Raw genomic sequence first — 21,164 nt, 5'->3', positions numbered from 1 at the left:
GGCAGAGAGAGAGAGAGAGAGAGAGAGAGAGACAGACAGACAGAGAGAGTGACCGAGGGAGGGGGAGAGGGGGAGATAGATAGATAGATAGATATTTAACTGCGTGCTGCTCCAAGAATTTCTGACCTCTGTTATTTCTTTATAAACACCCCTGTAATCTTTCCCATTACTTGGATGCAATCAATGCCATTATAAAGTCCCCCATCGCGAGCTGACCTGTCTAATGAAACTTCCTGTCAAAGAGCCTTCCAACAACCATAGCCTTTGTACTTGCTGACATCACTGGAACGCAGTGTTTCGGCCTCGATGTGTTGAAGAGCTCTTCGTGTCAGCGGATGTGGAGTGTGAAGGGTGATTGTGGTGGCCTGGGCAGACATCCGAACAGATGGTCCAGCCCTGGCCACTTCAATCGGACTCAGTAAGCAGCTTGACCAGCAGACGGGAGGAGGGGGCTGAGTGTTTGGGACACTGCTGTTTCAGGACCAGGAACAGGTTTAATGTCACTGGCATATGTCATGGAATTTGTTTTGTGGCAGTAATATGTTGCAATACATAATAATAAAAATATATAAATTACAATAAGAAATATAAATTAATTAAATAAGTCATGCTAAAAGAGAGGAAAAATATATTGAGGTAGTGTGCATGGGTTCAATATCCGTTCAGAAATCTGATGATGGTGGGGAAGAAACTGTTCCTGAATGGTTGAGTATGAGTCTTCAGGCTCCTGTACCTCCTCCCTGATGGTAGCAGTGAGAAGAGGAAATGTCCTGCGTGATAGGAGTCCTTAATGACAGATGCTGCCTTTTGAAGAAATTTCCCCAAGCAGTTGCTTGGGCTAGGTCGAGTTAGTGGTTGGGTCTTGATCGTTCAGTCTTTCCTTTCACGGCTGGTAGCACAAAGATACTACCTCAAAAGGAAACAATAACAGAATGCAGGATAGTGTGTAAAAGCTACACAGAAAGTGCAGAGCAGGCAGATGATAAAGTGCAAGGGCCACAATGAGGCAGATCTTCAGCTCAAGAGTTCATCTTCACTATCCTCATTCAGCACCTCATTTAGCAGGACACCTGTCTTCAGTTGCAATGGAGAGCAGAAGCACACAGTGTTGACCACTCGATGTTCTCTGGATCTACTGACCTGACCACAGTAAAACTCACCCATATCTTTAGTTCTGGGCACCAATGCCATAGAATGATAGGGCAATATTATGCAGATATAGGCCCTTCAGTCCATCTTGTTTGTACTGAGTTATTATCGTGCCTCATCCTATCGATCTGCACCAGGACCAGCACTCTCCATACCCCTACCGTCCATGTACCTATCCAAACTTCTCTTAAATATTGCCATCACACCTGCATCCATCACTTCCACTGGCAGCTCGTTCTACACTCTCACCAACCTCTGAGTGAGAAGTTCTCTCTCACATTCCCCTTAAACATTTCACCTTTCACCCTTAACCTACGACCTCTAGTTCTAATCTTCAAGTCTCACCAGACTTCAGTGGAAAAAGCCTGTTTGCATTTACTGTATCTATAATGCTCATAATTTTGTATACCTCTATCAAATCTCCCCTCATTTACAGAATAAATTCCTAACCTATTCAAGTTGTTCCTATAACTCAGATGCTCAAGTCCCTACAACAACCTTGTAAATTTTCTCTGCACTCTTTCAATCTTGTTTACATCTTTACTGTAGGGAGGTGACCAAAACTGCACACAATACTCCAAATTAGGTCTCACCAATGTCTTATACAACTTCAACATAACATCCCACCTCCTGTACTTAATACTTTGATTTATGAAGGCCAACGTGCCAAAAGGTTTCTTTACAACCTTATCTACCTGTGACACCACTTTGAAAGAACTATGGACCTTTGTTCCCAGATCCCTTTATTCTACCATGCTCCTCAGTGCTCTACCGTTCACTGTATAAGACCTACCTCGGTTGGTCCAACCAAAGCACAACAACTTGCACTTGTCTGCACTAAATCCCATCCGTCATTTCTCAGCCCATTTTTCCAGCTGGACCAGATCCCACTGCAAGATTTGATAGCCTTCCTCGCTGTCCACTACACCCCCAAACTTGGTATCACAGGTCATTTCTTCTCAAATCTTCAAATCCATCCCTGAACAGACCAGGTTGAATAATCTACAGTACATTTGTTTATTAACTCAATTCCACTGACAAAATTTGCATAATTGGCAGCTTGAAAATGTAGGTGCTCATTGTGTAGCGGGTAGAAGAGATAGGCATCAGGTTGCTTTCTGGCCCCAAGCATTTCTTCACAACACTGGCCAAGGTTACTCAGCCTGATGCATGTCGGGACACTGTAACCTGGAAACAAAATGGAGATGAGAGGAAATGAGGGGTAGTCTCGAGGCAAAGTGACTGGTATTAGCTTAGAGGGATGTCCACTTAGAACAGAGATGAGAAGAAATTTCTTTAACCAGAGTGTGGTGAATCTGTGGAATTCATTACCAGAGGTGGCTGTGGAGGCCAAGTCCACAAGCAGAGATTGATAGGTTCTTGATTAGTCAAGGTGTATAAGGAGATGGGGAGAAGGCAGGAGAATGGGATTAAGAGGGATATTAAATCAGCTATGATGGATGGCGGAGTGGACATAATTCTGCTCCTAAGTCTTATGGTCTTCTTAGTTGTTCAGAGAGAGCAGGAAGGCACTGAGGGTATGGTGAGGAGGAACAGATTGCAGAGAGGAAGGCTATCATGATTTGCTGTGGAATCTGGATCAGCTGGAAAAATGGTAGATGGAATTTATTGCAGACTACTGCGAGGTGTTGCACTGTGGTAGGACCAACCAGGGTAGGTCTTACATGGTGAACGGTAGGACACTGAGGAGTGTGGTAGAACAAAGGGATCTGGGAATACAGGTCCATATTTCTTTGAAAGTGGCATCACAGGTAGGTAGGGTCGTAAAGAAAGCTTTTGGCACATTGGCCTTAACAAATCAATGTATTGATACAGGAATGGGATGTTATGTTGAAGTTGTATAAAACATTGGTGAGGCCTAAATTGGAGTATTGTGTGTAGTTTTGGTCACCTACCCACAGGAAAGATGTAAATAAGGTTGAAAGAGTTAGTCCTGACAAAGGGTCTCGGCCTGAAACGTCGACTGCACCTCTTCCTAGAGATGCTGCCCGGCCTGCTGCGTTCACCAGCAACTTTTATGTGTGTTACAAGGATGTTGCTGGGTTTGGAGGAACTGAGTACTAAGTAAAGATTGAATAGGTTAGGACTTTATTCCTTGGAGCATAGCAGATTGAGAGGAGATTTGACAGAGTTATACAAAATTATGAAGTGTTGTCAAAGTGTGAACGTGAATCCTGGCACAGTCAGATGGGACAAACTGCTCACACAGGAAGGTAAACACCTGAATGTTGTGAGACAGACGAAATGAGAAGCTGGGATTCACAGCCATATCTACAATGGAAGTGGCTGGGGAAGATGTGAGTCTGCATTATGTGGGGCAGCTACTATTTCTTCCTGACACAGAAACAGGCAGGATTAGTCTTTGAGCAACACACACAAAGTGCTGCAGGAACTCAGCAGGTCAGGCAGCATCTATGGAGAAGATTAAACAGGCTAAGACCCTTCAACAGGACTACAAAGGAAGTAGGTGCAGAAGCCAGCAAAAGAAGGTGGGGGGAGGGAGAGGATACGACCAGGTGATGGGGAAGGTCGGTCGGTGGGGAAGGGGTGATGAAGTGAGAAGCTGGGAGGGGACTGGTGGAAGAGGTAAAGGGCTGAAGAAGAAGGAATCTGATAGGAGAGGAGAGTGGACCATGGGAGAAACAGAAGGAGGAGGGGAACAGAGGGAGGTGATGGGCAGGTGAAGAGAAGGGGTGAGAGGGGAGCCAGAGTAGGGAACAAGAAAAGAGAAGGTGGCGAGAAATTGGAGAAAGTTTTAAGTTGGAAGCCTCTGAGAACTTTCAAATCATTTCATCTAAGTTAGTGCCCGAAGCCAAGAGGTCCAGTTCCATCTAAGCGCACAGTTAGCCCAGATTTACGGGGAGGGTGGGAATTGTTCCGGGGGGTTCGTAGCAGTTAGCATAATGCTATTACAGGACCCACATCGCCAGTGGGAAGATGCACTCATAAATAGGAGAAGGTTAAGGACAGGATCCAGGAGGAACCAGGGTCTGAACCCAAGATGCCAATGCATACATCTGCCTCTACCGATGCGGCCTGACCTGCTGAGTCCCTCTGGCAGCCTGTTTCTTGCTGCAGGTTCCAGCGTTAGCAGTCCTCTGTGTCTGCAGGAGAACACTGGCCTAAGAACACGAATTGGCCAGCAGAGCAGGATCCCTTGCCTTGAGGGAGTCTTGCTCCTAAGGCAGCTGCTGAATTCAGTTGGAACGATGCAGATGGGAGGTAGATGGTGACTATTAAAAGTAAACGTATTATCAAAGTATATATGCACCGTAGTCTGGAGGAATTTTGTTTTGTTTGGTTGTATATATACAGTCAGATGACAATAACCTTGACCTAGAACTTATATGTCATCATATACAACCATGAGAATCATTTTCCGTAAGACTTTAAGACATAGGAGCAGAATTAGGCCATCTGGCCCATTGAGTCTGCTCGGCCATTCAATCATGGCTGATCCTTTTTTCTATCTCCTCCTCAACCCCGTCCCGGCCAGTTCCCGGCCTTTTCGCCGCAACCTTTGATTCCATGTCCAATCAAGAACCTATCAATCTCTGCCTTAAATACACCCAATGACCTGGCCTCCACAGCTCATGTGGCAACAAATTCCACAAATTCATCATCCTTTTATGCCCACTCGCTGCCTTCTTCCAATCAGCCAATGCTCTAACCATTTTAGTAACTTTCCTGTAATACCATGGGCTCTTAACTTGGTAAGCAGCCTCATGTGTGGGTCCTTGTCAAAGGCCTTCTGAAAGTCCAAATACACAACATCCACTGCATCCCCTTTATCTATCCTACTTGTAATCTCTTCAAAGAATTCCAACAGGTTCATCAGGCAGGAAACCATGCTGACTTTGTACTATCTAGTCTTGTGTCACCAAATACTCCATCACCTCATCCTTAACAATTGTCTCCAACATCTTCCCAACCACTGAATTCAGACTAACTGGTTTATCATTTTCTTCCTGATGCCTTCCTCCTTTCTTAAAGAGTGGAGTAATGTTTGCAATTTTCCAGTCCTCTGGCACCATGCCAGAGTCCAGTGATTTTTGAAAGATCATTTTTAATGCCACCACAATCTCTAATGCTACTTCTTTCAGAACCCTAGGATGCAGTTCATCTAGTCCAGGTGACATATGTACCCTTATGTCTTTCAACTTTTTGAGCATCTTCTCCCTTGTAATAGTAACTGCACCCACTTCTCTTCCTTCACACACTACAACATCTGGCACACTGCTAGTGTCTTCCACAGTGAAGACTGATGCAAAATGCTCAGTTAGTTCATCAGCCATCTCCTTGCCCTCCATTATTATTTCTCCTGCCTCATTTTCTAGCGATCCTATATCCACTCTCATTTCCCTTTTATTTTTAACATCTTTTACTATCCACTTTCATATTATTTGCTAGCTTGCTTTCATATTTCATCTTTTCCCCTTCTAATGATTCTTTTAGTTGCTGTCTGTAGGTTTTTAAAAACTTCCCAATCGTCTATCTTCCCACTAATTTTTGTTTTGTTGTATGCCCTCACTTCTGTTTTTACAACATCTTTGACTTTCCTTGTCAGCTATGGTTGTACTATTTTACCATTTGAGTATTTCTTCATTTTTGGAATACACATGTCCTGTACCTTTTTCATTTTTTCCCAGAAATGCATGCCATTGCTGCTCTGCTGACATCCCTGCCAGCAGCTCCTTCCAGTTTACTTTGGCCAACTCCTCTCTCACACCATTGTAACTTCCTTTACTCCACTGAAATACTGCTACATCAGACCTTATTTTCTCCCTATCAAATTTCAAGTTGAACACAGTCATATTGTGATCACTGGTTCCTAAATGTTCTTTTACCTTAAACTCCCAAATCGCCTCTGGTTCATTACATAACACCCAATCCAGTATAGCTGATCTCCTAGTAGGCTCAATGACAAACTGCTCTAAAAAGCTATCTCCTAGGCATTCAACAAATTCACTCTCTTGAGATCCATTACCAACCTGATCTTCCCAATCGACCTGCGTGTTAAAACCTCCCATGACTACCATAACATTGTCCTTTTGACTTACCTTTTCTATTTCCCATTGTAATCTGTGATCCACCTCCCAGTCATTGTACGGAGGCCTGTGTATAATTGCCATCAATGTCCTTTTACCCTTGCAGTTTCTTAACTCAACCGACTCAACTCATTCCAATCCTATATGTCACATCTTTCTACTGATTTGATGCCATTCTTTACCAGTAAAGCCATACCTCCCTCTCTGCCTGCCTTCCCATCCCTCCGATACAACGTGTAACCTTGGACATTCAGCTCCCAACTACGACCATCCTTCAGCCACGATTCAGTGATTCCTTGTGGGCATTCACAGTAAATACGAAGAAATATAATAGAATCAATAAAAGAACGCACAAAACAATACAAGCAAACAAACTATATGTAAAAAACAAATTGTGCAAATACAAAAGTGAAAATAATAATAAAAATAATAATGAAAAATGAAGAAGTTATCACTACAGAAAAAGTTAACCGATGGAAGAGCATGAGCCTCTGTGGAAGGCATCCCCCACCCCCCCATCTGAGCAGACTAGATGTTGTGAAATTTAAGAGACTACTAGACAGGTATATGGGGGAATTTAAGGTGAGGGTTATATGGGAGGCAGGGTTTAAGGGTCGGCACAACACTACAGGCCGAAGGGCCTGTACTGTGCTGTACTATTCTATGTTCTATGTTCTATGTTGACAAGGAAGCGTCAAACACATGGCTCAGAGTTGGAGACCTCTTCCCAGAAACAGAGGAATTCCTTGTGGCAATACAGGACCAGGTGGTTCACACAAAAAATTATCAAAAATACATAATAAAAGGCCAAGAAAATCAAGATGATAAATGTAGAAAATGCCAAGCAAAATCAGAAACAATCCAACACATTACAGGATCCAGTAGCAGTTTAACACAATCTGATTACTTACACAGGTACAATCAAGTGGCAAACATCATTCACCAAAATCTTGCTTTAAAATACAAACTCATGAATGAAATCACACCTTACTATAAATACAAGCCTGATCCAGTTTTGGAGTAAGAGTCCCACAAATTATATTATGACCGATCTGTTATTACAGATAGGACAATCCATAATAACAATCTGGATATAATAATGTAGGATAAACAAGCAAGAACAACTTACTTAATAGATATAGCCATTCCAAACACACATACAATAATCAATAAGTGAAAGACAACTTAAATATGCAGAATTAAAAGAGGAAATTGAAAGACTTTGGAACATGAACAAAGTATACATTGTCCCAATAGTAATATCTACAACTGGTCTCATCCCAAAGGCACTACACAATAGCATGGAACAATTAGGGCTACACAGTAACTCTCCAGAAAGCCACAATACTAAACGTCACTGGAATAGTCCAAAAGTTCCTAGCAATTGACAAGTGAGCATCTTTGGCTATGCCATACCTCAAGTTTTCCCAGCTTGAACTGAGAAAAAATAAATAATAATAATAGTTTGGCCATGTTTACAAGTGATCTATAAAATTCTAAGATAATGTATCTCGCAACTGATCACCACTCACTTTGATAACCACGATATACTTACAGAAGAGCAGAAAAGATGCCATAAGGGTATGAAAGGATGTAAAGAACAACTGATAATAGACTCTGTAATTCTAAATCAACCCTGGTGGAAAAGCAGAAATCTTTCATGTTGCTCTATTGACTACCGAAAGGCATTTGATCCTGCCCCACACTCATGGTTAATAGAAGTTTGAAATATATATATATATATATATATATATATATATATATTGCTACCTGTGCTAGGTGCCAGTGAGGGTAGGAATAGGATGCTCTGGAGGAGGAACAAGTGGCTGAGGAACTGGTGTAGGGGGCAGGGTTTCAGACTTCAGGATCATTGGGACCTCTTCTGGGGCAAGTGGGACCTGTACAAGAGAGATGGGTTACACTTGAACCACAGGGGGACCAATATCCTTTCAGGGAGGTTTGTTAGTGCTATTGGGGAGGCTTTAAACTAGATTTGCAGGGGGATGGGAACCAGAGTGCCAGAGCTGACAGTGTGGCTGGGGTGAAAATAAATGATGTTGAAAGTTTAAGCAAATCCGCTGATAGAAAGGTTGTGAGTGGTGGTAAAAATCTTCTGAGGTGTATATATTTCAATGCTAGGAGTATTGCGGGGAAGGCGGATGAGTTGAGGGCGTGGATTGACACGTGGAATTATGATGTTGTAGCAATTAGTGAAACTTGGCTACAGGAGGGGCAGGACTGGCAGCTTAATATTCCAGGGTTCCAATGTTTCAGATGTGATCGAGGCAGAGGAATGAAAGGTGGGGGAGTGGCATTGCTGGTTAGGGAAAATATTACAGCAGTGCTCAGGCAGGACAGATTAGAGGGCTTGTCTACTGTGTCCTTATGGGTGGAGCTGAGAAACAGGAAAGGTATGGCCACATTAGTGGGATTGTATTACAGACCACCCAATAGTCAACGAGACCTGGAAGAGCAAATCTGCAGAGAGATAGCAGGCAACTGCAGGAAACATAAAGTTGTGGTGGTAGGGGATTTTAATTTTCCATATATTGATTGGGACTCCCATACTGTTAGGGGTCTAGATGGTTTAGAGTTTGTAAAATGTGTTCAGAAAAGTTTTCTAAATCAATATATAGAGGGACCAACTAGAGGGGATGCAATATTGGATCTCCTGTTAGGAAACGAATTAGGGCAAGTGACAGAAGTCTGTGTAGGGGAGCACTTTGGTTCCAGTGATCATAACACCATTAGTTTCAATTTGATCATGGACAAGGATAGATTTGGTCCTAGGGTTGAGGTTCTGAACTGGAAGAAGGCCAAATTTGAAGAAATGAGAAAGGATCTAAAAAGCGTGGATTGGGACAGGTTGTTCTCTGGCAAAGATGTGATTGGTAGGTGGGAAGCCTTCAAAGGGGAAATTTTGAGAGTGCAGAGTTTGTATGTTCCTGTCAGGATTAAAGGCAAATTGAATACGAATAAGGAACCTTGGTTCTCAAGGGATATTGCAACTCTGATAAAGAAGAAGAGGGAGTTGTATGAAATGTATAGGAAACAGGGGGTAAATCAGGTGAAGTGCAAGAAAATACTTAAGAAAGAAATCAGAAGGGCTAAAAGAAGACATGAAGTTGCCTTGGCAGTCAAAGTGAAGGATAATCCAAAGAGCTTTTACAAGTATATTAAGAGCAAAACGATTGTAAGGGATAAAATTGGTCCTCTTGAAGATCAGAGTGGTTGGCTTTGTGCGGAACAAAAGGAAATGGGGGAGATCTTAAATAGGTTTTTTGCATCTGTATTTACTAAGGAAGCTGGCATGAAATCTGTGGAATTGAGGGAATCAAGTAGTGAGACCATGGAAACTGTACAGATTGAAAAGGAGGAGGTACTTGCTGTCTTGAGGAAAATTAAAGTGGATAAATCCCCGGGACCTGACAGAGTGTTCCCTCGGACCTTGAAGGAGACTAGTGTTGAAATTGCGGGGGCCCTGGCAGAAATATTTAAAATGTCGCTGTCTACGGGTGAAGTGCCGGAGGATTGGAGAGTGGCTCATGTTGTTCCGTTGTTTAAAAAAGGATTGAAAAGTAATCCAGGAAATTATAGGCTGGTGAGTTTAACGTCAGTAGTAGGTAAGTTATTGGAGGGAGTACTAAGAGACAGAATCTACAAGCATTTGGATAGACAGGGGCTTATTAGGGAGAGTCAACATGGCTTTGTGCGTGGTAGGTCATGTTTGACCAATCTGTTGGAGTTTTTCGAGGAGGTTACCAGGAAAGTGGATGAAGGGAAGGCAATGGATATTGTCTACATGGACTTCAGTAAGGCCTTGACAAGGTCCCGCATGAGAGGTTAGTTAGGAAAATTCAGTCACTAGGTATACATGGAGAGGTACTAAATTGGATTAGACATTGGCTCGATGGAAGAAGCCAGAGAGTGGTGGTAGAGAATTGCTTCTCTGAGTGGAGGCCTGTAACTAGTGGTGTGCCACAGGGATCAGTGCTGGGTCCATTGTTATTTGTCATCTATATCAATGATCTGGATGATAATGTGGTAAATTGGATCAGCAAGTTTGCTGATGATACAAAGATTGGAGGTGTAGGAGACAGTGAGGAAGGTTTTCAGAGCCTGCAGAGGGACTTGGACCAGCTGGAAAAATGGGCTGAAAAATGGCAGATGGAGTTTAATACTGACAAGTGTGAGGTATTGCACGTTGGAAGGACAAACCAAGGTAGAACATACAGGGTTAATGGTAAGGCACTGAGGAGTGCAGTGGAACAGAGGGATCTGGGAATACAGATACAAAATTCCCTAAAAGTGTCGTCACAGGTAGATAGGGTCGTAAAGAGAGCTTTTGGTACACTGGCTTTTATTAATTGAAGTATTGAGTATAAGAGCTGGAATGTTATGATGAGGTTGTATAAGGCATTGGTGAGGCCGAATCTGGAGTATTGTGTTCAGTTTTGGTCACCAAATTACAGGAAGGATATAAATAAGGTTGAAAGAGTGCAGAGAAGGTTTACAAGGATGTTGCCGGGACTTGAGAAACTCAGTTACAGAGAAAGGTTGAATAGGTTAGGACTTTATTCCCTGGAGCGTAGAAGAATGAGGGGAGATTTGATAGAGGTTTATAAAATTATGATGGGTATAGATAGAGTGAATGCAAGCAGGCTTTTTCCACTGAGGCAAGGGGAGAAAAAAACCAGAGGACATGGGTTAAGGGTGAGGGGGGAAAAGTTTAAAGGGAACATTAGGGGGGGCTTCTTCACACAGAGAGTGGTGGGAGTATGGAATGAGCTGCCAGATGAGGTGGTAAATGCGGGTTCTTTTTTAACATTTAAGAATAAATTGGACAGATACATGGATGGGAGGTGTATGGAGGGATATGGTCCGTGTGCAGGTCGGTGGGACTAGGCAGAAAATGGTTCAGCACAGCCAAGAAGGGCCAAAGGGCCTGTTTCTGTGCTGTAGTTTCTATGGTTTCTATATATATATGTGTGTGTGTGTGTGTGTGTCTATATATATAAAACAGTCAATACATGTAAAATTCCTTCAACATCTTATGAAGCATAGGCACACTATGATCACCCTATCTATTAACAACCAGAAAAAGAACAAGCACCATTATCAAAATAAACCAATGCATTTTCCAAGGTGACTTTCTAAGCCCACTATAGTTCTGTCCAGGTTTAAGTCCATGCTCTAATTTACTGAATCGTACGAAAACTGGATATCAAATCAGAAACAATGAAATGAGCTATATTTTAACACACCTTTTATACTGGGTGATTTGAAATTATATGCTCCTTTATCAGTAAAGCTAAAGCAATTAATTCAAATAGTAGAACTACGTTTGAAAGATATAAACCTGAACTTTGGACGAGGTAAGTGCAGAACATTAAACATAAAGAAAGGTGCAATAGAGCTAATAGACAAACGGAGCGGCAGGATGCATAAAAACACAGAAACATAAAAAACCTACAGTACAATACAGGCCCTTCGGCCCACAAAGTTGTGCTGAACATGTCCCTACCTTAGAAATTACTAGGCTTACTCATAGCCCTCTATTTTTCTAAGATCCATGTACCTACCCAAAAGTCTCTTAAAAGACCCTATCATATCCGCCTCCACCACTGTTGCCAGCAGCCCATTCCACGCACTCACCACTCTCTGTATAAAAAACTTACTCCTGACATCTCCTCTGTACCTACTCCCCAGCACCTTAAACCTGTGTCCTCTTGTGGCAACCATTTCAGCCCTGGGGAAAAGCCTCTGACTATCCACACAATCAATGCCTCTCATCATCTTATACACCTCTATCAGGTCACTTCTCATCCTTTGCTCCAAGGAGAAAAGGCCGAGTTCACTCAACCGATTCTCATAAGGCATGCTCCCCAATCCAGGCAACATCCTTGTAAATCTCCTCTGCACCCTTTCTATGGTTTCCATGTCCTTCCTGTAGTGAGGTGACCAGAACTGAGCACAGTACTCCAAGTGGGGTCTAATCAGGGTCCTATGTAGCTGCAACATTACCTCTCGGCTCTTAAACTCAATTCCACGATTGATGAAGGCCAATACACTGTATGCCTTCTTAACCACAGAGTCAACCTGCACAGTTGCTTTGAGCGTCCTATGGACTCAGACCCCAAGATCCCTCTGATCCTCCACACTGCCAAGAGTTTTACCATTAATACTATATTCTGCCATCATATTTGACCTACCAAAATGAACCTTTTCACACTTATCTGGGTTGAACTCCATCCGCCACTTCTCAGCCCAGATTTGCATCCTATCAATGTCCTGCTGTAACCTCTGACAGCCCTCCACACTATCCACAACACCTCCAACCTTTGTGTCATCAGCAAACTTACTAACCCATCCCTCCACTTCCTCATCCAGGTCATTTATAAAAATCACAAAGAGTAAGGGTCCCAGAACAGATCCCTGAGGCACACTACTGGTCACTAACCTCCATGCAGAATATGACCCATCTACAACCACTCTTTGCCTTCTGTGGGCAAGGCAGTTCTGGATCCACAAAGCAATGTCCCCTTGGATCCCATGCCTCCTTACTTTCTCAATAAACGTTGCATGGGGTATCTTATCAAATGCCTTGCTGAAATCCATATACACTACATCTACTACTCTTCCTTCATCAATGTGTTTAGTCACATCCTCAAAAAATTCAATCAGGCTCGTAAGGCACGACCTGCCCTTGACCAAGCCATGCTGACTATTCCTAATCATATTATACCTCTCCAAATGTTCATAAGTCCTGCCTTTCAGGTTCTTCTTCATCAGTTTACCAACCACTGAGGTAAAACTCACTGGTCTATAATTTCCTGGGCTATCTCTACTCCCTTTCTTGAATAAAGGAACAACATCCGCAACCCTCCAATCCTCCGGAACCTCTCCCGTCCCTATTGATGATGCAAAGATCATCGCCAGAGGCTCAGCAATCTCTTCCCTCGCCTCCCAGAGTAGCCTGGGGCACACCTCATCCGGTCCCGGTGACTTATCCAACTTGATGCTTTCCAAAAGCTCCAGCACATCACATACAATACAACTGCTGTATGAATATGAAACATAGAAGTATCTGGGATACCAACACGGAAAGAAAATAGATCATAGTGTGATAAAGGGAAAATGTTCAAAAGAATTTACTTCAAGGCTTAAGAAAATCTGCCAAACAGAACTCAACAGTACAAATATAACATAGGCAATAAACACTTTCGCTATACCTATATAAATATATTCTTTTGGCATAATATCTTGGTCTGAAACTGATCTGGAAAACTTACAAAGAAAAATAAGAGCTAAAATGACAAATTTCGGAAAACATTATGTACGCTCGAATGCATTACCAAGGACAGAAGAAGGAAGAGGAATAAGAGACATTAAAAATCTACACATCTTTTAGTCAGATAAAAGATCTAAGGCTATTCGCTACACCACTAAACTTAAATGAGTCCTCAACTCAGAAAAATGAATACATTATTCCTGACTCAGCAAGGACCTGGACCCATTGCAATTTGCCTATTGCCACAATATGTCAACAGCAGACGCAATCTCAATGGCTCTTCACACGGCCTTAGACCACCTGGACAACACAAACACCTATGTCAGGATGCTGTTCATCGACTATAGCTCAGCATTTAATACCATCATTCCCACAATCCTGATTGAGAAGTTGCAGAACCTGGGCCTCTGTACCTCCCTCTGCAATTGGATCCTTGACTTCCTAACCGGAAGACCACAGTCTGTGTGGATTGGTGATAACATATCTTCCTCGCTGCTGATCAACACTGGTGCACCTCAGGGGTGTGTGCTTAGCCCAATGCTCTACTCTCTCTATACCCATGACTGTGTGGCTAGGCATAGCTCAAATCCCATCTATAAATTTCCTGATGATACAACCATTGTTGGTAGAATCTCACGTGGAGACGAGAGGGTGTACAGAAGCTAGATTTGCCAACTAGTGGAGGGGTGTCGCGCAACAATCTTGCACTCAGCATCAGTAAACGAAAGAGCTGATTGTGGACTTCAGGAAGGGTAAGACGAAGGAACACATACCAATCCTCATAGAGGGATCAGAAGTGGAGAGAGTGAGCAGTTTCAAGTTCCTGGATGTCAAGATCTCTGAGGATCTAACCTGGTCTCAACATATCAATGTAGTTATAAAGAAGACAAGACAGCGACTATACTTCATTAGAGTTTGCAGAGATTTGGTATGTCAACAAAAACACTCAAAAACTTCTATAGATGTACCATGGAGAGCATTCTGACGGGCTGCATCACTGTCTGGTATGGGGGGGCTACTGCACAGGACCGAAATAAGCTGCAGAGGGTTGTAAATTTAGTCAGCTCCATCTTGGGTACTAGCCTACAAAGTACCCAAGACACCTTCAGGGAGTGGTGTCTCAGAAAGGCAGCATTCATTAATAAGACCTGCAGCACCCAGGGCATGCCCTTTTCTCACTGTTACCATCAGGTAGGAGGTACAGAAGCCTGAAGGCACACACTCAGCGACTCAGGAACGGCTTCTTCCCCTCTGCCATCCAATTCCTAAATGGACATTGAACCTGTGAACACTACCTCACTTTTTAAGTATATATTATTTCTTTTTTGCATGATTTTTAATCTATTCAATATATGCATACTGTAATTTATTTATTTTTCTTCTATATTATGTATTGTATTGAACCGCTGATGCTAAATTACCAAATTTCATGTCACATGCTGGTGATAATAAACCTGATTCTGATTCTGAGTATTACTACGGAAGAAAAAGTTAACCAATGGAAGAGCATGACCCTCTATGGAAGACATCCCCATGATCTGAGCAGACTCGATGTCGATAAGGAAGTGTCAAACGCCTGGCTCAGAGTTGGAGACCTCTTCACAGAAACAGATGGGTTCCTTGTGGCAATGCAGGATCAGGTGGTCAACATAAAAAAATTATCAAAAATACATAATAAAAGACCAACAAATTCAAGATGTAAATGTCGAAAATGCCAAGAAAAATCAGAAAGAATCCAACACATTACAGGATCCAGTAGCAGTTTAACACAATCTGATTACTTACACAGGCACAATCAAGTGGCAAACATTATTCATCAAAATCTTGCTTTAAAATACAATCTCATAATAAATGAAATCACACCTTACTATAAATACAAGCCTGATCCAGTTTTAGAGTCAAAATACCACAAATTATATTATTACCGATCAGTTATTATGGATAGGGTAATCCATAATAACCGCCCTGATATAATTATACAGGATAAACAAGCAAGAACAACTTAGTAAATAGTTATAGCCATTCCAAGCACACATAATTTACAGAAATCAGTAAATGAAAACCACCAGAAATATGCTGAATTAAAAGAGGAAATTGAAAGACTATGGAACATGAACAGGGTATACATTGTACCAATAGTAATATCTACAACTAGTATCATCCCAAAGTCACTACACAACAGCATGAAACAATTAGCTCTACACAAAAATATTTATGTAAATCTCCAGAAAGGCACAATACTAAACAACACTACAATGTTCCAAAAGTTCCTAGCAATTGACAAATGAGCATACTTGACCATGTCCGTTTTACCAGCTTGAGTTAAGAAAAAATAAATACTAATAACAATAAAGAAGCAATAAATATCGAGAACATGAGATGAAGAGACCTTGAAAGCGAATCCATAGGTTGTGAGAACAGTTCTGTGATGGGGTAAGTGAAGTTGAATGAAGTTATCCCCTCTGGTTCTAGAGCCTAGTGGTTGAGGGGAAACAACTGCTCTTGAACCTGGTGGTGTGAGTCTGGAGGCTCCTGTACCTCCTTCCTGATGGCAGCAGCAAGAAGAGAGCATGGCCTAGATGGTGGGGGTGTTTGATGATGATGGTTGCTGCTTTCTTGCAACAGCTCTGCATGTAGATGTGCTCAATCAATTAGTTCTGAGCTGGTGGGGAGGATAGGAGTAGATGAGTCAGTATCCTTACCACAACCTAAGCAGTTGTACTGACCTTATGAAGTAAATCTGAAAAAACTAGCAGATTATGTACAGCAATGAGTTCTATAGGAACACTTAATTATTCATTCAGCTATCACCTTTATTAGAAGAAATAAATCAAATTACTTAGAACAATGAAGGGATCTGTGAGAAGAGATTATCTGAGACGATCGAGCATCTACATCAAGGGCAGGTTTAGGTTGGAACGGCAGAGTAGTGGTTATTTGTCAATAAATGGCATTACAGTGGTTATTTGTCAATAAATGGTATTACAGCACCAGCAATTGGCAATCAGGTACTATTCCTCTGTAAGAAGTTTGTATGTTCTCCCTGTGACAGTGCGTGTTTCCTCCGAGTGCTCCAGTTTCCCCCCATATTTCAAAGATACACATAGAACATACCCTCAGTAGCCACTTTATTCGATACAGGAGTGGAACCCAGTGTGGTCTTCTGCTGTAGCCCACCCACTTCAAGGTTCGACATGTTGTGCATTCAGAGATGCTCTTCTGCACATCACTGTTGTAACGTGTGGTTATTTGAGTTACTGTCATCTTCCTGTCAGTTTGAACCAGTCTGGCCATTCTTCTCTGACCTCTATCATTAACAAGGTGCTTTTGCCCACAGAACTCCACTCACTGGATTTTTTTTTGTTTTCTGTAAACTTTAGAGACTGTTGTGTGTGAAAATCCCAGGATATCAGCAGTTTCTGAGATACTCAAACTACTCCATCTGGCACCAACAATCATTCCATGGTCAAAGTCACTTAGATCACGTTTCTTCCCCATTCTGATGTTTGGTCTGAACAGCAACTGAACCTCTTGGACATGCCTGCATGCTTTTATGCACTGAGTTGCTGCCACATTATTGTCTGATTACATACTTACATTAACGAGCTGGTGTACAGGTGTACCTATTAAAGTGGCCACTGAGTGTAGGACATGACAGGACAGTACAGGCCCTTCAGCCCATAATATTATGCAAACCTTTCAACTACCTGCCTTGACCATCTTTACTTCAGTCATCCTTTATTAGTTTCCAAAATTTTCCCAGTCTTCAGATTCACCACTTGACTTTGCAAGAAGGGTGGCTCTCTCTCCAGTGTGATTAAAGATTAGTCTTACTTACATCAAAATGCCAAAACATCCAGTGAAATGTGTTGTTTGTAACAAATCAAATCAGTGAGGATTGTGTTGGGCAGTCTGCAAGTGTCGCCACACAACTGGTGCCAGAACGGTATGCCCTCAACTCATTCACCCTAACCCATGGTAGAGTCAGTTGCATTTAGATCATTTAAGAGACTCTTAGGTAGGCAGATGGATGATAGCAAAATGGAGTGCTGTGTGGGAGGGGAGGTTAGATTAATCTACAGTAGGTTAAAAGATTGGGCCGAAGGGCCTGTAGTGTGCTGTACTGTTACCATAGGACATTACCACCAGGAACATAGGACAGTACCACCTCTCCCTTCAGTCTTACACTGACCCATACTCCTGCGCCAAACCCGAGCCCTTGTGTGCAGATCTGAGCTGCTCTGTGGCTGGCTCATCCACTACACTGATAAAGAGTAGTGACGTGATCAAAGTGCCAGCAGTCACCAATCAGGATTCAATTTACACCACCGTCTCGAAGGAATTTGTCAATAAAGATGTTCCTGAGTGAAACCTTTGACCCCTTCTCACTGCTGGGGTTGTCCCCTTCATTTTGCACCGCTGCTTTCTGTAAGGAGTTCGTGCTTCCTCCCTGAGACCTCTGGGTGCTCCAGTTATCCCACAGTCCGTGATGTGATCAGCAGGTTAGTGGGTCACGTGGGTGTGATTGGGCATTGTAGGAAGGGAAAGGCCTGTTACCGTACTGTATCTCCGAATAAAAATACAGATAAACAGTTATTCTGATGGTTACCTGTGCACTTGTTGATGGGGTTAACACTCTGCTTACCTTCCACAGTACCCCTTCAATGGGCAGAGTCCGCGAATGGAGCCTTGCCTGATGAATACCAGTCCGCGGCTCCAGAGCACAGCTGTGACCCCACGCTGGCCCGACATGGCATCGGCCAACAGCTGCTATGCCGGCGCCTCAATGCACTCCGGCCGGTATGGGGGCTCGGGCGAGATGTACACCCCGCTCGCTCCCCGCAGGAGTGCCGACTACGAGCACACGCAACATTTCCCTGGCTTTGCCTACATCAACGGTGAGGCCTCCACTGGATGGGCCAAGTAGGCCGGAGCTGGGATGGTTGACTTTGCCTGGATTGACGTCTCCAGTGGGGAACTGCCAACAGAAAATGCTGCAGGAAAGCAAGGCAACCTCTGCCGATGCACCCCACCTTCCCACCAGAGGATTGAGGAGGGCACTTCAAACGGGAACCTCCCTGTCATTTCCCAGAGACACTGAGTTGGGACTTAGGGAAGCCACAGTCCTTAAACTAGGCACTCTACCCTGGGAGCAACATATACACATTGCTGCCTCATTCACCCTCAATCTCCTACATCCTCTGCTCCAGAAAGAACATTCCCAACATTAACACAAGGGATTCTGCTGATGCTGGAAATCCAGAGCAACACACACAAAATGCTGGAGAAACTCAACAGGTCTTGTGGAACGCCAATAGTGCAATCACTTGAGTGAGTATGATGTTCTCCCAGGGAGTTATTCCCTTAATGGAGAACGCCTGTGTATGACTTTGTCTAATGTGGGGAGGCTGATGCACGGGCAGCCATCACACTCTTTGACAGACTGGGGTCAGGGTCCAGTGGCCTGGAAATCAAGACGACTGGGGACCTTTCACTGCTATAGCCTTCCTCCCCCTTCACTGCCATTCTGATGTGACATCATTGTCCACTAGCTCCACCACGTTCTGATGTGACATCATCGTCCACCAGCTCCACCACGTTCTGATGTGACATCATCGTCCACCAGCTCCACCGCTGAGCCCTTGCTTGGATCATCGTTTGTCTGGAACCCTTTGCCAGATGCCATCGTTCACGGGATCTCAGGAACTCACAAGCTTCACCACCATGACAAAGTGATGATCCTTGGAGAAGATGGAAGTGCAGTGGGAACCTGAGGCTGCCTGGTGAGTGATGGGGAGCAATGTTTGCTCCAGCTTGGGACAGCTTTCGTTTCCTGTCCTCCATCAGCCACCAACCACATCGTCAAAGTTTCCTCCCCAGACCTTTTCCAGGGCACAGCAGGTACCCTCAGCCATTCCCAGACCCTGGATGCCAATGTAGAGGCTGCCATAGGAGATGTCAGTTGATGGAATCTGTAGGTCAAGCAGCATCTGTGGGGAGAATGCTTTGGGGATAAACATTCTGGTTTTGGAAGTTGTCGCTGCATTGCATGACGCAGTGAACTGGAAAGACCTACTCAGCTCAGACCTGCTGATAACTGATTCAGACCTATTTTTCACACGTACATGCAAACATACAGTGAAATGTGTCCTTTGCATTAACAACCAACACAGCCCAAGGGTGTGCTGGAGGCAGCCTGCCGGTGTCGTCACACATTCCAGCACCAAATGTAGGTTGTGCTCGACGCCCAGGAGCCTTTTGAACTGGAGGACAATTGTGGACTGGTGTATCCATCTTTGTCTCCCGAAGGCCAGCAGCATTGACTCCTGACGTGGATCTGCTCTGCAGTACATAACCGCAACAAGAGGTACAGTACCTTGGGGAACAGAGAATTTCACCAGACCTCTTTATATAGTGACAGGAACCCTTCAGATACACAATGCTGTGCCTTAGAAATCAGCTGTGTTTGTGTGAAAATGCTTATCTAACTTTCTCCTGTACATTGACAGACCAGATGTTGAATAACTTGTCTCAAGCCTGGCACTATAATGTGTTTGTCCACTGGTTAATTAACATAGTTCTTTCTTTGTAAGTCTTACAATTACGAAACGCACTCAGCAGGTTATATGGGCATATTACCCTATGGGTAAGGTGGATAAGTGACAAATAACACAAGAAACACTAGTTTTTTTTTGTAAATAAAAGCACTGAGAGCACTGTGTGTGGTAACGATGGCTAGGCGGAATGCTGAGGTACATAGTATTATTTGTACAGATGTGCAAGATATATGAAGGCAAAACTTTCTCAAAATACAAATAGATTTTTAAAAAAAGATCTGTTTAGTCTTTTTCTCCAAACATCTGTTCTGGGTGAGAAAGGTAAGGCTGCAACTTTAAGATCATAAGACAATAAGATACAGGAGCAGAATTTGGCCATTCAACCCATTGACTCTGCTCTGCCATTCTACCTGCTGACCCCATTCTTCTGCTTCTCCTTGTAGCCCTGAATAGTCAAGAACCTATCAACTTCCAGTTTAAATATACCAATGACTTGGCCTCCACAACCATCTGTGGCAATGAATTCCACGGATTCACTAATCTCTGGATAAAGAAATTCCTCCTCACCTCTGTTCTAAAGGGATTCAACAGACAACAGACAATAGGTGCAGGAGTAGGCCATTCGGCTCTTCGAGCCAGCACCGCCATTCACTGTGATCATGGCTGATCATCCACTATCAGTATCCAGTTCCTGCCTTATCCCCATAACCTTTGATTCCACTATCTTTAAGAGCTCTATTCATCTCTTTTTTGAAAGCATCCAGAGACTTGGCCTCCACAGCCTTCTGGGGCAGAGCATTCCATATATCCACCACTCTCTGGGTGAAAAAGTTTTTCCTCAATTCTGTTCTAAATGGCCTACCCCTAATTCTTAAACTGTAGCCTCTGGTTCTGGACTCACCCGTCAGCGGGAACATGCTTCCTGCCTGCAGCATGTCCCATCCCTTAATAATCTTATATGTTTCAATAAGATTCCCTCTCAGCCTTCTAAATTCCAGGGTATACAAGCCCAGTCGCTCCAATCTTTCGACATATGACAGTCCTGACATCCCGGGAGTTAACCTCGTGAACCTACGCTGCACTCCCTCAATAGCAAGA

The 21,164-nt window shown here is 43.3% G+C and overlaps 1 protein-coding gene across 1 annotated transcript in view; it reads left to right on the top strand.

Moving 5' to 3' along the window:
* Nucleotides 1-20,303, top strand: part of rfx4 (regulatory factor X, 4) — a 126,959-nt gene extending 106,656 nt beyond the window's left edge. The window contains exon 18 of the mRNA XM_063059584.1: nt 18,164-20,303. Coding sequence (XP_062915654.1) covers nt 18,164-18,436 — 273 coding nt within the window. The 3' untranslated portion in view covers nt 18,437-20,303. The remainder of the gene's footprint in view (nt 1-18,163) is intronic.
* Nucleotides 20,304-21,164: the final 861 nt, after the last annotated feature.

This window comes from Mobula hypostoma, chromosome 9 (assembly GCF_963921235.1).
Source record: "Mobula hypostoma chromosome 9, sMobHyp1.1, whole genome shotgun sequence".
Lineage (NCBI taxonomy): Eukaryota > Metazoa > Chordata > Chondrichthyes > Myliobatiformes > Myliobatidae > Mobula > Mobula hypostoma.
Note: the sequence above shows the minus strand (reverse complement) of the source record. Positions and strands in the feature narration are given on the sequence as shown.